This window comes from Manis javanica, chromosome 12, assembly GCF_040802235.1.
Source record: "Manis javanica isolate MJ-LG chromosome 12, MJ_LKY, whole genome shotgun sequence".
In the NCBI taxonomy this organism is placed as follows: Eukaryota; Metazoa; Chordata; class Mammalia; order Pholidota; family Manidae; genus Manis; species Manis javanica.
In genome coordinates this window covers 29,097,353-29,115,514 of record NC_133167.1, presented here as the reverse complement: position 1 = coordinate 29,115,514, position 18,162 = coordinate 29,097,353, and the positions used below count along the sequence as shown (strand labels likewise).

Sequence of the window (18,162 nt, the reverse complement as noted above, 5' to 3'; positions counted from 1 at the left end):
GATTAACTGGCAGAGCAGACTGGATGAGAGAATGTAACCAAAGGCATTGTGGTAAAATAGAGAAATGTGGCGAGAAATCCAGTAGTTATCAGGTAGTTGTAATGGATCAGCTGACCCATATGGCAACTATTTTGTTAAAGAAACAATGAAAAGAAGACTCAGAGGAGAGTTAAGAACATGCGCAGTTTTTACGCATCACTCTCAGTAGGTCCTTTCCAGAGTCCCGTCCTTCCCCCACCCTGGCCCCCACAAGCAGGGAATGCAAGTCCTAGAGTTTTGAGTCCTTGGCAATATGAGAGTCAGGGAAACAGTTCTTGGGGAATAACAAACATGACTGAAGACTGGATAGTAGAGGATATGGAAGAAACATTCAAAGATGGTAACACTAAAGGTTTGTCTTGTCTGTGGGACAAAAAACTGAGATCTTAAGAGTGGGCAAACACATCAAAGTTTTCTTAAAAATCCATTTTTGTGAATATATTTTTTTCCATTTTAATACTGAATTGAATATATGGAATTTTGATAGAAAGGATTGCCAGGAAATAATGAGTTAGATACTTGGATTATGAAATCATGAAAATATCAAAATATTTTGTGCTTTCTCTATTAATAATAGTTCTTATCCATCTACATTTGTTTAGAATTTGAATCTAATGTGTGATTTAAAAACCAAAGGCCTATCATCAGTCAAAACATTTCCCACCTGCTCTCTCTAAAGGGACTGCCAAAGTAGTAAATTAAATGAAACCAACATTGTTTTACTACTTGCCCATCATAAAGTATTACAGGTTCCAGGTGAATACCTATTTACAAGGGACCTTTGAAGATTTAATAGAGGGCTTTGAGTTGAATGGAATACTGTGCAATGAAAAATTTACATCATAAACAAAATTGAAAGGTAAACTGGCAAAAAATAAATTAGCAAAGATAAAAAAGACAAACAATATACTTAAAACTAAAAGGAGCTTAACATGCTGATAAAAAGCACTGAAAGCAAAATGGAAAAGGGCAAAGGGTAGGAATACAAATTCAAGGGAGAAGTAAAAATGGCTTACAAAATTAGTTTCAGTATCACTAGTAATCAAAAGATTGGCCTTTAAACAGGAGGATATAATTTTGCCTGAAAAATTACCAATGACTGAGAAAATGACACTACAAAGATGTCTTGTACTTTCCTATGTCTAGAATGGCAGAATGGCTAAATTATTTATAATATGGCTAATATGTTATGAAATATTCAGTGTGAATTTTCTTCATTTATTTATTTTTTTTTTGCAGATTGAAATTAGAGAAAATTCTTCACAAGGAATCCCTAAGTGAAAAAATATCAGAAAACAAAATTGTGTACTACACATTATGGTTCAAGGAATGTTAAGATATGTATGTAAGTCATAGAAAAGAAAGCTAAAAGAAAACGTCAGTGTTGTAATAGTACTTTTCTGGGATTGACCTTATGTACCTTCTTTTTTTTTATACTGTGTGTTTTCAGAAGTCCCCATAATGATGTCCTTTTGGAGTTTTGTTCACATTATCTCCATCCTTCCATCCCTGCCTCTGTCTAACACACACACACATACATACACAACCACATACACAATTTGCTGGAGGGACCAATTTGCAATCCTCACATCTTCTTGTCCCTACCCTTTTATTTTTGCCTGGAAAACCTAAAATACAAGTAGCAAAGTACAAAAGTGGCAGTTGGGTTTGGAAATACTAGTGTAAAGACTAGCTTTTGAAACCCAATATTGCTGATGGTCATAGTAACCTGGATTTTCTGGTACAGTCCTAATTTCAAAACTAATATTCCATTTTCTTGCCATAAATACACTCAATGTGTTTCAATTTTTTATTTAGAAATAAATCATAGTTTTTATGCTCAGAGAATATTTTAGATGCTTTAGGAAAGCCTTTTGCAGTAAACTTACACATTTACAACAGACTTACAAGGACCACCTTTCTATAGTTAGAGACAAGACCCAAAACACAACTACTTGTGGAAGACACAACGTACGTCCCAGGACTATGAGCAAAGGGGGCAAGGACTGCAGGCTTCTTGTCTTCAGCCCCAGTTAACGAGGCATCATTGTATGTGAGTTTAATCCACTCACAATCATAATTACAAATCTTGACATTTAGATGCACCCAGAATCAACACCGGTCCCAGCAGGGTCAGCCACATTATCACTAGCTAAGGAGCTGCAGAGCAATTAGAGGCCAAAGGAAAAGGTTAGCTCCACCACTCAGATGGGAGGAGTTCAGCGGCTGAGCCCACCTGCCATTGCAGTGTTAATCTTTTTAAATGGCCTCTTCAAAGTCTTGTCACCCATGACAATGCAGATCTGAGTCTAAGTGGAATATTTAAGAGAAGCACTTCCTCATCCCTCCCTCAGGCTGCAAGCTGACCTTTCCCCAGCGTCCACCAGTTGCTCAGCTGTCATGAAATGCTAGAGAGGGTAGAAAGTCATTGGACCTGTCATGAGGTCAGTCAGCAGTACTCAGGCCATTCTGTGCCAAGGAGTCTGTTCCCTAACCAGTGTGAGGAAATGTAGTACCAATTAATCACCAGCTGAGATCTTGTATTGTTTTTTTCTATCAACTTACCAATTCTTTACATGTCTTTGGAAGGTGGTAGCTTTGTCATCATTCCCTTCACAGGTTTATTATCTGAGAGCTGTTGAGTTGTCTTAAAAGCAGAAAGGCTTTTTTTCTTTTAAGAAATAGACTGCTCTATTTGTAGCCAAGTCTTATGAATTAAAATACTTGTCAAAATAATTGAATAGTATGTTTGTTATATTCATGACTTAAAATCACATTTGATTGCTTACTCATTAATCCACAGAATCAAGCAATACACCTTGGATTGCAGTCATTAGTACAAATAAACAGGGTTCCTCCAACAGTCAGCTGTAATGGAGAACACTACAATTGTGTTTGTTTCAAAACTAGGTATGTTAATGTGTAAATTAGTTTTACAATTTCAAAATTGGAAGAAAACCAAATACATAAATGTAGTAAATGTAGTCCACCAGGAAGCAGGGTTGGGACCATAATATACTAAGTGGGTTTTAGATGGAGAAATTGTAAAATGCATTTTTGCCTTGAGCCTCAAGGATGGATGGAGTGATTTTTCCCTATAGGTGCGTACGTGGTAATAGAGGTTACCTTTATTCCTGTTTGGAAGGAGAATCAGGACACAGGGAAATGTATCCACGTCAAAGTGTGGACATTCATATAGCAGAGATATTGCTCTTCTTCTTAGATATAGCAGGGGACTTAAATTGCTCAATTACTCCCCTGACATGGTTCCATGTGCCAAAGTACCATACGAGGAGCTTGGAATATAAAATCAGTTGCAGTGGAGTTCTCTCATCTGTAAAATGGGGATAATAGTGCTTTTCTCATAGTGTTTCTTATAAATATGAAATAAAACAATGTATATAAAAACTTAGAACAGCACCTAGCATGTAATAAGGGCTATGTAAGTATTTGTTAAATGTATATATTTTAATGATATGACCCATGGTGTCATATCATTTTACTTTTACATATATTTACAGTTCATTTATAGACAGAAGGCAGTAAATCAGGTATTTTTGTGCCATGTGACAGGCAATGACAGAGTCATGGATGCAGAATTGTCTGAACACCAAAGAGCCTGGTGGTGGGCTTCATGTGGAAGATTTGAACTTCATTTTGAGAGCCATAGGAATAGATAATGAAGAATTTTAAGCTGGAGCAAGATCATGCCAGATCCAAATGATAGAAAGACCACTTCAGCAGTAGTGTTGTGGGTAAATGTCAGAGGGCTGGACCAGAATGCAGGAGCAAACTGAGGCTCTGCATTGGAGATGTGAGGGTCTGAGCTGAGGCAATGCTGTGTTTTATTGTAATGGAGTAATCACTGCAGAGAGAAATCAACCTTGGATTCCAGCAAGCAACTGACATACCTCTGGATAGCTGCGGTGGCACTGGGCCTTGGCTAAGAGATTGCAAAAGGTACCTTCATGAGGCAGTACAGCTTTGGTTTGGTTAGAGAATAGAATCTGTAGGGAGAATGAAACTGAGCCAGTGAAATAATAGTCAATGTGGATGTTACAACACTGTGAAAGTGTATATGCTGTGTAATTTATAAAACATTTTCCCGTATGCTGTTTTATGCATCCTAGTATCAGATGCACTTGCTTCAAAAAGAATATTCTTTCAAAAATACAAGTTAGATGTGTGTGATTTAGATAAGAAAAACTTGAAGAAAAAGCCTGTGTGTGTGTCTCCAATCATTTTAAAACATCCCTACTTGTATCTTCATACCGAATAATGTACACTCTCCCAACACCTTAAAGCCCTAGGGACTGGATAAAAACTGAGGAACCATCTAGTGATATACTGGGTAAATGGCAGGGCAAGCCACCCAGTGGGTTGGGATCATCTTTGAGAATTTCCCAGCCAATTTAACCCAATTATCACAGATATATTCAGTTTTTATGATTTCCTACATTGTGTTATCCTGACCACACTTGAAACTTCTCCTGGCACGTATACCTGTTTGCTGTTTCCATGGCTGCCTCCAGCGTCCCCCAGGATTAGGGCTTGGTGGCTGCCACCTGACCTCCATGGGACCCTTTGCCCAACCACTGCTGCGGTGAAAGGCACAGAGGAAAAGGTTCCTCAGGCTTCCCCTGTGTATATTAGATATGAGCTGTGAATGTGTTTCATAAACAGTGGGCTCTTGTTACTAAGGAAAGTAAAGAATGAAGCAAGAACAGACTCAAGGTTCTCAAACTGCAGTCAGAGGCAAAATATGATTCAATATAAAATGTGCTTAATGTATTATTGGCTTCTTAGTAACTTACTACATAATTAAAGGAGGCAAATGTATTTTTGGGTGAAATATGGGTGGTTTTTTTAATAGGCATGTTTTTTGTTATGATGGGGTGATTTAGGCAGCTGCCTGTTTAAAAATTGGTAAGGGTAATAGGGTTCTTAGTAGAGTTGAGTAAATCATGTTATTTTCTTTAGAATGTGTCTTAACGCTGTAAAGTTTGTAAAGGCCCCTATTATGGGTTTTCAGTTTGGAGAGGAAATGAAAATTAGTTTTATCTCATTTACTGAATGTCGATTGAACTTTCTGAGAATCAGAGGTGTTATATACTTGCTCTGAGGATGCTAGATCTGATGCGAACATCTGATGAAGATGTTAATGTGAGCATGCTAATTTTAAAAATCTGGATTAAATGCTTTTAGCTAGCTGTCAAAATCCTATGAAGAAAGAGAACCTATTTTCAAACCTTTGTTTAAAGTGGCATAAAATTAACTCATAGCCGATTGTTATTTAGTTACAAGGAGATGCATACATTTAAATGAAATTTTGCAGTGTTTCACTCTCTTCCCAAAGGTGATAATATGTTTTCCTCTACTTGTGAAATTGTTGTAATTTCACAGTCTTACTTAGATTTAATTGTGTTTATTAAGATTTGAGACAAATGATTCCAATTTTATTTTGTAGGATACTATTTATTTTTCTTCTTTCATTTTACTTGGTATTTGTTGATAATATGGAATATGTATGAAACAGCAAAAAATAGCAATATGTCTTTGAATTCAGCAGCTTACCCCAAACAACTTAATATGGCAAATAAGCTTTTCTTCATACATTGGTTCACTTGACATGTAATTAAAATTAAGCCACATATTCTTAGTGTAATTGCTAATACAAAAAATACTTTTATAAATACAGTATGCTGTGTTCTAAGAACATTCAGATCATTCTTTTTATTCTCTAGCAAACTAAAGATAATAGCGTCAGATTATAAAAACTCAGGCTGTAAAAGTGTCAGTATGCTATAGGTTGACAACAGAGCAAAAACACATCATGAATATTGAGGGACTCTGCAATAAATGTACTTCATGGCATTTATTATTAAAATATTTACTCCTCTGCACAGAAACTAAAGGCATTGGTATATTGCTTTGAGTTATGGTAGAAACATAGCAGACAACACACACCATGTATTGCTGGGTGTAAGAGAATACTGCATGTCTAAGGTTGTGTGTTCTCGTGTTGAAGACCAAGAAAAAAAATAAAAACAAAAATTGCCTATTTGATGTGTTTGATCTTGGTACTTTCTCTGTTCCTCTGTCAATCCTGTGATGAAGAGATTAAAGAGAAGCAACAAAGTAAAAGCGGAATAGGGATAAACAAGTCAAGCGGGACTCAGTCTGGAAGCCAGGGAATGTTAGCTGTGCTAGGAAAGGGATTTAACCTTACATTGTGTACCAGGCTCTGTGCTCAGCATTTAGGCACATCAGGGATATCATCAAGACAATTAATATTTGACCCCCTCCACTCACCCCCCAGCACACACACATACACCTTGGCTAGTGATATCGATTGTATAGCCTTATTATGTGAGTACAAAAACAGGTCTGAGTCTTTCAAGAGATGCTGATGGTGTTAAATTGCAGAGAACACATGGCTCTTTTGATCAAGTCTGTTATTCAAGTTTCATGGATGTTGTAAATTATCCAAAGTTGTTTTATTTCTTTTGATCTTTGAATTTTGTTGTTGTTGACTTTTCCATTACTTTGACCTTTTCAAGGTAAGTATGAGAGAAAGATGGAAATATTCTCTTAAATAAGGTTTATGGATATTTTTTTCTAGGAAAATCCTAGTTTCAGATATTCCTTCCAGATGCCCTCTGGAGGAGGCATGGGAACGCAGGGAATCCTTGAAGTCACCAAAACTAGTGCCTTATCTTTGAATTGGGACCATCATCAGCATTGACAGCTGAGATCTCATTATTGAAACTCATTTGTATTTACCACATTCGTTTGTTTATTTTCATGTGCTTTCCTAAGTCCTATTTAGGAAGTAAGTGTGTGTGTTCCTGAGAAACAACTTCCCCTTGAGCTCTCAAGTAGAGGCATAAGACACATGAACATCGTATGCCTTCCTGGCGCCTCAGTTATATTGTCAATTAAAGAGAAAATATTTTATATTAAAACAAGCACAGAAAACTGATAAGAGTGTGAAATGTAAAGTTTACACCAATCTGTCAAAGCTGGGCACATCAAGTTTGAGCTTGTGGCATGCCAGTTGAAGCTATCTGTGCCTACACTACCCTGGAGGTTTATTCACATTTGTTCTTAAGTACACATTTGTACTTTGGGGGACACACCTAGAAGCTTCCCACCAGGTACATCAAAGTGACATATTGGAAGCAAGGAGGCAAGGGAGTGCCTGGGGCCAGACCACAAGCCCTGTCCATCTCCTCCACCGTGTCCGCCATCTGCCCCTGGTTCAACTCTTCCACTCCTTCAGAGACCTAACAAGCAGATTTTCCCTTTCAAAAATGAGCCTGGAAAGGAAAGAGAAAACATAATATTTCCTTTTTAGGAGCATGATGTGGCAGAACCAATTTCCCCCACTGCCAGTAGAGATGAGGAATTTCTCCCCCATAATAGCAAAACCAAAAACAATCATGATGATGATGACACTTTGAACATCTTATGGATATGTATGTTGGTTGTTTATACTCATTGATTTCTTAAAATTTTAATTTGAATGTTTATTCTAAAAACACATGAAAAAAATGGGTCTCTTTTATTTTGTTGCTATGTTATGTTTTAGTATCTATTTTTGCCTCATTTCACACATTATCCCAACAAATACACATTGGGTGCTACCATGTCATATTCACTGTGCTAGGAAATGGGGATATAGCAAACAACAAAATAGGCTTAATTCACTATCTTAGAGCTTGTATTCTAGTACAGTGGGGAGGCAGGCAATTGATAAGACAAATATAAAAATATGTATAGCGTGAAGAGGGGAATAAATGCTATAAAGAAAGATGAAGGAAGGGAGCTGAGGAAGAGGCTGCAATCTTGTGATTTTGGTAGTATGGCCAGTGAAAGCCTGGTATTTGAATAAAGATATAAAGGGTAGAAGAACAAGCCATAGGGCATCTGGTGGAAAACAGTCAGGCAGAGAGAACAGCAAATGCAAAGGCACTGAGGCGAGGGCAAAGAAGAGAGCACAGCTGGACAGAACCCTGAGAACAAGGGAAAGCAGAGTCAGAGCATGCGGTCAGAAATGGACTTGGAGCCCCTGATTGTGTAGGCCTGTTGCAAGATTGTGCACTCCATTCTAAGGGAGAAGGGAAGGCATTACAGGGTTCTGATCAGAGGAGAGATGTGAACCACCATATGATTTAGTAAGATCGCTCTGGCTGCTGTGTTGAGAATGGATTGAAAAGGAACATGGGTGGAAACAAGGAGGCTGGCCAGGAAACTATTGCAGTAACTGGAACACATGTGGCTGGGTCCGAAATGAAGAGCAGAGGGATGAGAAGTGCTGAAATTCTGATTATATGTTGAGATTTGTTAACAAATTTGGATGTGTGGGGTATGTAAGAGACAGAGGCGTAAAGGGAGGGACGGACAGGGAAAGAGGTATCAAGGATTAATACAAGGCTTTGTCCTGAGTGCCTGGATCGATGGATTGTCATTAATTGGGATGTAAAATGACTATGGATAAAGCTTTGGAAGCTAAGTTTTTCAGTTTTTGATGGGTTAGGCAATTGACCATGTGAGCCTACTGTTGAGGAAGAAACTTTGGGTTGGAGATGCAGATTTGGAATTGATCAGCGTATCTTTTTCCATCTATGCCATGAAACAAATGAGATGGGCAAACAAATTGAGATATATTCTCTTTGATGTTTTTAATATGAGGAAGAAAAAATAAAAGGAAAATTTATGGAGAGCCGAAAAAGTTGAAGATAAATCCAAGAGAGTATGGTGTTCGGGAAGGCGAGGGAAGAATGTGATTTAAAGAGGAGGCAGTGGTCAGCTGTGTGATCATTACAGTGACTCCGGATTGGCAATCTGAAGATTGTTTTTGATCTTGATGAGAGCAGTTTCAGTGGAGCAGAGGGGTCAGTGAGAGCCCGACTAGCATGGTCTCAGTAAAGAATAAGAGAGATTGGAAGCTGCTCTGTGGTCAGCACTTTCAAATTTTGTTTGAGAAGGGAGGTGAGAAATAGGTGGTATCCGCAGGGGTAAATGAGTCCTGAGAAGGTTGTTTTTGCTTTCATTCCGGGTGGGAGAATGAAGAGCACATTTGTAGACTGACCTTCTTGTGTGTATTGGGGGATGAGATGCCTGAATACTGATAGGGCTCTGTGAGGACAGTAGTATTGATTGGAAGTAAAGGCTGTATGAACAGCTCATTTGGATTATGGGGTCTTTGGGAAATGTCACTGCTGCGCCACATGACACAAGAACGTTGGCATCACAGAAAGAGAACAGAAGGGGCCACAGGGATGTGTAGGGCAGCAGAAGAGGAAAGCATCCAGATGAAATATTGCTGATTTGCATTTTGCAGAGTTTAGGCTACCGCAGTCCCTAACATGTTTGTGAAAAATCTTTCACATGCCACAGAAGTTTAGCACAGATGACACCTCAACAGCAACAAAAATTTAAAAAACTCCTTCTTTCATGTCCAGCTCATCTCTGTGGGAAAGCTGATTTTGATTGGGTTTAAAGGCAGGGAGGGGAGGTCATTTGCATGCACTGGACACTTTGGAAAAACAGCATGCCTTCTGTTGAGGGACAGAAACAGTGCTTCGTGTTAATTAAGGCGTCTCTGTAACACTGTCTGTTGGGAACTCTGTTACCCAGTAATGTAGGTGTTGTGATGAATCAAGTAATCTAACAAGCACCTACAACATATGGTTTAAATTAATTATCAATGTTGAAACAAGTGTAAGTCTGTGTGTATTGTAGATATTGAGAGGAAGACTGGATGGAGTGTCTCTCTTCCCAGCCAGTGCCTGTAGTGCCAGGGACTCTGGGCACCATGGATTCTGACTGATCCTCTTCTCTCCGGGAGTAGAGACTTTATTTCATGATTCATCCATTCATCCAAACTAGGATTTGTAGAGATAATTCCCATCAACTGTGGGACTGCGAGATGGACTAAGCAATTAATTCATCAAGAGATTATGAGATTTGGGGAGCCTCCAGGTCTCCCTACAGTCATCATCAAGGAGTCCTGTATTGCCTATATCTCCACATTCTTTAGGACATAATATTCTCATGAACCAACTGCAGATTACAAACGCTACAATGCAGTGTCTCTTTTTACCGTTTTATTTTTGGAAAACAGTTACAGTGTGGTCTGAAATGCTGGGTTGGAAATTTAAAAAATTAGATTCTAGTTCCTATTACTGTTTCATCTGTCACTTTGAAAACAAAATCCCTGAACTCCTCGGATTCTCCCATTTAATGAATAGGTATAACATTACTGCAAAGGCTGTAAACCTGTATAAATATGCTATTATGGAAAATAGTCAAGTATCTTAAGAAGAGGTTACATAACAGTTATAGATAAGGGCTTATGAGTTATCAATTTTAAGCTTTTGTATTATACTTTGGATCAGTATTCTATTTTTTCTCTTTTCCACAATATTGAAGACAAATAGGATATATTAAGAATTAAGGCTGTAACAAGTCAGAAAAACAAGTTATTTTTCTTAACACAAAAGGGTTCATAGAACCTGTACTGTAAACTACTTTGCAGTTGATTGGCACATTAAAATCTTAGTAATATGTGGTAGAGTTCATCAATATACAAAATTGAAATTATAATAATGTCACAGAAACAGTGATGAAAATAATATTTCCACCACATTTAATAAACCAATTTTATTTTCCTTTTCAGGATTTTAAGTGTTAAGCACTCCACTTTGGCCAAATGATTAGAAAGATGTAGTCCTACTGATTATTTTTATACTAGAATAATCTTTCATTAGTTCATTTAGGTCTTCTCTCAAATCAGTGCTACCAATTAAAAATAGAAAATGTATGTGCTCAATTTCAGGAATTAAAAATAATGCCTTGGGAGTAGCATTTCTTTCCTGTGGTAAGAGGATTGTTGGATTTTCCAATTAAAGAATCTCTATACTGGAAATGAGTAGTCAATTATGGAAATTATTTTTGAATAGCCAATTTGCATATCCCTACTTGTATTCACTTCTTGGAAGACAGAACTTGGAATTTATGATGTTTTGATTGGTTACCCCTGCATTTGTGTTATTAATACTATTGCCAACAAGGATCCCCTATGAATGGGGCTTTGAGTGCCGTTCCTCAAGAAATGTCTGAATCATAAGTAGGTTTGTTTTATTATTGATGAATGAAAAATGTCTGAAGAGTTACTGGCAGCTTTCAAATTTGCATACCCTGCGCTTTATTGGGTTGGGGGTAGTGCTTGTGTTGGCCTTCTCCACTCAGCTGATGAGAGAAGCTTGGGAACTTCTCTGATGGTGCCGTCTGCTGGCCACAAGTCCAGTTTCAGTGGGGCTGCCCTTCCTGTTTAAGCAGCAGTGTTTACACCTTTAGGGAATGTTTCATTCTATTTTGCCCTTATTTTTTGAAAAATGATGTGGAAGTGGACAACTAAATATTTTATATCAACAACAAATATAGTTCTCATTGAAATAAAATTGAGATCAAGATGGGTATAATTAGGTTTAAGGGAGCTGGTGCTTAGTCTCCTTAGACTTGGCATCCCTTGAACTTAAACCAGTCAACATAGCTGTGAAGGAAACGAACAGAATAAAAAGTATGCATAAGACTGGGTCATCCATGTGTACAAGATAAATGCTTTGTATGCAAAATACACATTTACTTATTTATTATGGTTGTGTCTAAAAGGACAGATAGAATTATGGGTTTTATAGTGTGTTCAGCCCTCTGAGACTGGAATTCCCTCTTCCAGAATGTAAGGCTCCTCTTTGACTTCTACGTATTCAACTTTTGTTTTGGCAACACTCTTAAAAGAGGTAACTGAAGTCCTTTTAATTAGCAAAGGTGGCACGTGGAAAGGCAGCCATTTCATTCCTTCAAGAGAGTTAACCAAAACTGGCCCTCTGTTTCAGGGAGAGGCAGACAAACTGTGAATGCTTGGTCATGATGCTTTCAGACATAACATCGAGTTAGGAGTTGTAGTACAGTAACATTAAACTTCTAATTTTTCAGAGGCCATTTTCTTTAAAAGCAAAAAAATAAGTCACAGTCAGCTAGATACAGTGTTCATGTGATATGCATGTCATGCAAAGTAATTAGTGTTGTTGGATTTGTTTGTAGCTGATTGCTGTTTTTGATGAACAAGAACCACTCCACAAGGTTGAGAGCCCCAGCGGAAACCCTGCAGGTCGGCAGAGCCCAGACACTTTTGAGACGGAAGTGGCTGCCCAGTTGGCTGCATTTAAACCCATTGGTGGGGATATTGAAGTAACCTCTTCTGCTCTGAGATTTGGTATGTGTATTTTTAATGTAACATTTTTCTTCTACTGAAAATACAGCATCTTGTTGATTGTCAGTTCCTTCTACTTTATGACTTCCCTGTTGCTCTTTTACTTTAAAAAATGGTTTATTTTTTTCCTAAGTTGTTATTATTTTTGTATGGAGCACTTTGCAGCTGCTGATGCTCAGGCAAGTGAATGCAGTGTTTTCTTGAATTGCAGGTGAATCAGAATTGTGTGCCCTTGAAGTAACATGTGGGAGGAGTTGGGCTGCAAGTGGCCCACGAGGATCACTTAGAAAAAAATAGAAAATGTCCCTGAAAAAAAGTCATTTGGAAAAAGCTAAGGGTTGTCAAGGAATCCAGCCTAGAAATAAAGGTCACTTTCTGTTTTAAACATCTCTTTTTCTCCTGAAAACTATATATCTCAGAGTTTGGAGAAAACATTTTGAATTTAGTTTCTTAATTCTGTCCTACTGAATTATTCAAACAAGAACACCTCACCCAGTAATTTTGCTCAGAGTTCTTTTTTGTTATATTTGGTTGGAAGGTGTTGGTGGAAAGAAAAAATAAACATTCTTCTGAAGTTTCAGTGAATTCACAACTCCAAGAGAAATAGTATGTCAGTTTTTGGTCATACCTCTTAGAGATAAATTTTAGTAAGTTTAGCAACACAAAGTTTTTGAAAATCCACTGAATCTTAGTATTTAAAACAATTATTTTTTATTCCTGTTGGGTGTACACATGCATTTGAGACAGCTCTAAGCTACTGCTATAGATAGGTTAATTCTCAAGCCAGAACACTTTTTTTTCCTACTTTGCAAAGGTATCTTTTTCTTTTTAAAACAAAGCATATTCTTAAAATCATTAAAAATGTACGTAAATCATAAAAAATCGTAAAAAATAGATTTTTCCCTTTTGAAACTAAATGTATAATGTACAACTTATTTTACATGCCACAATACTGACTACCCCTGTTTTTTTTTTAACTTATTTCTGGGAAGCATCTGGGGTGCCCCTTTTGTAATAAGCCAATTGGAAATTAATGACCTATAGTCTCTGTGATTTTCCTCTATCTTTTGGAAACCCTATTAGGGAGGCAGTCTGCTGGAATGCAGATACTGGAGTGCTTTGTGGCAGCTTCTCTTCGTATAGAGTAAGGTTTGTGGCTTCGGCAACCTCACAGTCCTATCACTCATTTGCATAATGATGCCATTTTATCTATTATGTAAATGATATCGGAGGAAATTAGGCAATAAGGGAACACGAAAGGAGAAAATTGCGCATGCTTGTTTTAATATTCTATGTATAAGCAAGAACAGTCTTCAAAAGGCTGAACCTCAAGCATACCTCTGTGCCTGGGAATTTTTCACCTTTTATGAGCTTTCTCAGGGAAAAAAAAAGTTGGTTTTTCTTCAGTTTTTCAGTTTATTTTGTTGAACCATCAGGGGAAAAAAAAGTTGGTTTTTCTTCAGTTTTTCAGTTTATTTTGTTGAACCATCTGAGAAATCTGTTGAATGCAGGGAGAAAAATAAGCTGAGCTTCCTCCTCTCTGAGAGTGGACCTTGTACTTCTTCACTACTCATTTTTAGTAAGAGAAAACCCTTGACCCTTGAACAACTCAGGTCTGAACTGCACAGGTCCACTTACACGCAGATTTTTTTTAATTATGTATATTGGAACACTTTTTGGAGATTTGGGACAATGTGGAAAAACATTTTCTTTAATTTATTGTAAGAATACAGTACTTAATACATGTAACCTGAAATATGTGTTAATGGACTATGTTATCAGTAAGGCTTCCAGTTAACAGTTGGCACTTAGTAGTTGAGTTCGTGGGAAGTCAAGTTAGATGCAGATTTCTGACTGCACAGTGAGTGGGTGGGTTGGTGCCCCAACCCCTGAGTTGTCAAGGGTCACAGGTATTTGTTAACGGGGGCTGTACTCCAGGCACTGACCTCAAGATGGTGTTCTAAATCCTTTACTCGTAACAGCTCATTTAAGCCTCATAATACTTAGTTGGACTCTATTATTCCCCTCTTTTAAGAGATGAGGAAACAGGCACAGAGTGGGTAAGTAATTTATACAAAATCACATAGCTGCTAGGTGGTGAAACCGTGGTTTGAACGCTTGCTGGCTCCAGGGTCAGGAATAATTTTCCTGTACTCCTCTCAAATGCTATTTCTAAGAGAACAAGTCGATGTGATTTTCCTGGGATTATACTGTGTATATCAAAACCCTGAAAATGTTTAAGTCCTTGGCTTCAAATTCCATTTCACCCAGTACAGTAGATTAATGATTAAATCAAAATTAGATAACCTTTGCTATTAGGTGGTCAGCGTGGCCTTCCAGCCATTTGGTCTGAGACTGTGGCACCATCTCGAGTTCCTGTGCATGACCCTGCAGCAGGGCAGAGCGGCACCATCAATCAGACTACTGCAGAGCCCTCGAAGTGACCTCCTTCTTTACTGCGCCTGCGTTTTCCAATCCCTCCTTCTGCCAGAGCTGCCTTTTGAAATCACAAATCTGATTATATAACTCCCCTGCTTAACAACTTCCACTGGCTTCCTATTGCACAGAGAACCATGTCCAAACTTGTTAGCAGGCTGATGCAGATGGCTTCTCAGAATTAGCTGGAGGAATTTGGGCAGTGAGGAGTGATGAAAGAAATCATCCCTTATCTACCCTCATGGTTCCATCAGGTTGACAACTTTTCATTTCTGGAACTTTAAAAGTAAAGGAAAACCATATTTATCAAGTTTCTTACAGAAGTTAAAGAAGGAAGCAGCACAACCAGCTTTGGTTTCTGCCCATTCCAGTTTCCTTTTGTTGCCCCCAGGGCCAGCTGTGGTCAATGTTGGGCATGTGTCATCTTATGATGCAGGGGTACGCATGTCAGCAGATGATGTTCATGGTGGTTCGGGAGCAGTCTAGTTGTGCTGCCAGCCCCACCCCTGAGATCCTTCTCAGATGAGTCATGGGAGAGGCAGTTAGAGGAGGAGAAGCATTTGTGTCCCAGCGATCCTTCAGAACAACGTGCATATAAAATGCCAAACACTGAACTCCAGCCCATCTCTGCTCCCCGCTTGGCTCCTGGAGGCCATCGGGACGGGTTCCAGTTCACATGGGGGGCTTATTTGCCCAGGCTGGAACAGTAGAAGCAGAGCTTATTCCCACGGGTTTTCAAATTCTTAAGACCCCTTCATGAAGATAAGGCGTTTAATCATAATCAGCGCACATGCTTACCTCACTTAACAAGACACAACTTAGCAAATATTAGAAATCAAGACATTTTTATGATTAGTTCACACTAATCACCTACAATTTATGTTTTTGGAAATCTGAAATAAAAATATACTTAACATTCAGAATGATTTTATCTTTTTCCAACACAAGGTCATCATTAAGAAAATTGTTAAAAACCAGCAACATTCCCCACATGCACATAGAGCTTGGCCCCTCCTGTTCTTTATCTTCCAAGATGAAATATTTATGCACAGAACATGGTAGAGGTTATATTCACAGGCTTTTCATGATTTGGCTACTTCCTCTTTTCCTACCTTTATTACTAGTCACTCTTCTACAGTCACCTTAACCTGCAGCCACCAGAAGCCTCCTGACATTCCCCAAATTTGCTACTTTCTTTCAAACCTCTGTGTCTTGGTGGGTACTGTTCCCTTCCCCTGGCTCATCCTTTGCCTGTTTTCTACTTGGTGAACTTGTATGTACCTTTTAAGCTGAAGCTCAGATATGACCTTGTTTTTTGAGGCCTTATGCAGATCTTTGAGATAGTACAGTAGTTGTACAATGAATATATATCCTAATTCTTCATTCAACCATGAAGGTTACAAAGATGAACTGAAGACATCTTCTACTGACCTAAAGGGGTTCAAAGGCTTATACCAGTGTATATATTTTTAATTTATAAAAGGAGTTTTAAATCTAGTGAGTAACCAAATAATTCCAATTTCATTTGTCTACATTATTTCCTACCATTTATTTTATAATGGACTTTCTAGTGTAATGCCACATGACTAGGTCCTGACTCAGCCCTAACTAGCAAATCATTCTAACATGTTAAGATTCTGTTTCTGAAATGGGTCAATGTTTTTTATGGCACAGCCCAGATATTGCTAACCTAACAGTCTATTAAAAAGAAGAGACATGGTAGAACAAAATGCCAGGTAGATTAGCAAGGAATCCAATTCAGAGTCCATTTGGACTTTAAAATCACCTAGTTCAGGAAAATGCCAAATCTTCTTTGTGGAAACCCTTTGGTACTTTTTCACATGTTTTTAGATTTCAACAAATATTTGTTTCTAGTTAATTTAATAACATATATTGAGCCCTTAAGTTCTAGATGCTATTCTAATTTATTCATGTTCACTCTTTGAACAAATAGGATTGGCTATCCTAGCAGCAAAGAAAGGAATGCAGAAGGTTATGGAGCAGGCAGCAATCCTATTGCCTTTTAGAAGTCCTACAGCAAAGAAACCTACCTCCACCCAAAAGGACTGTTGACACCCCATAGAATAACTTCTGTAAAAGTGCTGGTCTGGAGTTAAACCATGTTCCATAGAATTTCATAATTAGCAGTTTTCTAGACAATTGACATAATTATATGGCAAATAAAAGCTTAGATTCAGTGTGTGCTCCAGTGTCAAATAACTGGTTGGTTAAAGACCTATAATTGGAACCTGTAAATCTCTTACCTTCTAATACAGTGCTCTTTCAACTACATGACATTTTTTGGATTAATTGTAGATTTCAATTACCCAGGTCTTTTAATACTACATGTGATAAAATAGTACCTCATATCCTTTTAGAATTGAGATAGAGTGTAAATTAATAAATATATATGATGAATAGCTATAAATCAAAAGCTAATAAGGGAATAAAGACCAGAAAATTAGATGGAGAAAAGTTCTGTAAAATCCTTCTGTAAGTTTCAGAAATGAATTTGCTCCTGTCTCCTTCCTCCCATGTGTGTGTGGTGCCTGCATGTGTATATGTCGGTGGGGAAAACTGCACAAAACCAATATACTAATGGGATACCTAAGTAATTTTTTTCTATATTGTGAATATTGTTATACTGTTTTTTGACATTTCAAGTATCCATCTACAGGGCTTTCCATAAATAAGACAAATTACTAAGGTCAATTATTTTGAAGTTTGGAAGAATAAAAGTCTTTTAGCTTTCCCCTAACTAGTCTGTGCTGTCTATGATCATTCACTGGCCTTGCCCAAAAGATCTCATGAGACCAAAGCCCAAGCTTGGCCCAATCCTTGTCCCTTAAGAATCAGTGATATGGAGCTGGTCCCTGACCCTACAAGATTTGATCTAGCTGTGAGCTCAGAGAAGTCATTGAACCTGTGTCTGTTAGGACCACATTTTTCCAATCAATAAGTAAATAAATAAATCTGGATACAGATGGCCTTCCTGGAATTGCATATTCTGAACTGAGACCTTCTGGGTCACTCCCTGATGTGTCTCTACTATATCTCCCTGGGCCACAGCTTTCTCATCTATAAAACAAGCCTTTCTTACTCTAATGGGCTGTGACTGTCTCAGAAGAATTTCATTAATACTAAGCTGAATTTGAATCTGACTCTCTGGCCCTGTCAATTTCCATCCCATGGCCCCTGTTAATTAGTAATTTTATTTTAGGCCTTTAGATAATTATTCTTAGTACTTTTTGAGGTGTGCTATTTTGGGTTCAAGCTTCCATAAGAAAATATTTCTTTAGTTGTGATTATTATAGCAACGTAACCTAAACAGTGTGTCAGGATAAAAAATACTTTAAACTTGGTTGTTGCCAGTCTTGTGAGCTGTATTACCCACATACAAAGCAATC

At 37.9% G+C, this 18,162-nt stretch overlaps 1 protein-coding gene across 10 annotated transcripts in view; it reads left to right on the top strand.

Moving 5' to 3' along the window:
• The window catches only part of PARD3B (par-3 family cell polarity regulator beta), a 1,156,296-nt gene that overhangs the window by 545,483 nt on the left and 592,651 nt on the right, over nucleotides 1–18,162 (top strand). For 9 of the 10 annotated variants that reach the window (XM_037009251.2, XM_037009249.2, XM_073218305.1 and 6 more), the window contains one exon: nucleotides 12,151–12,322. In XM_037009251.2, the coding sequence (XP_036865146.2) occupies nucleotides 12,151–12,322 (172 nt within the window). Of the gene's footprint in view, nucleotides 1–1,363; nucleotides 1,385–12,150; nucleotides 12,323–18,162 lie in introns of those variants that run through there. The other variant, XM_073218308.1, reaches the window with a different exon arrangement.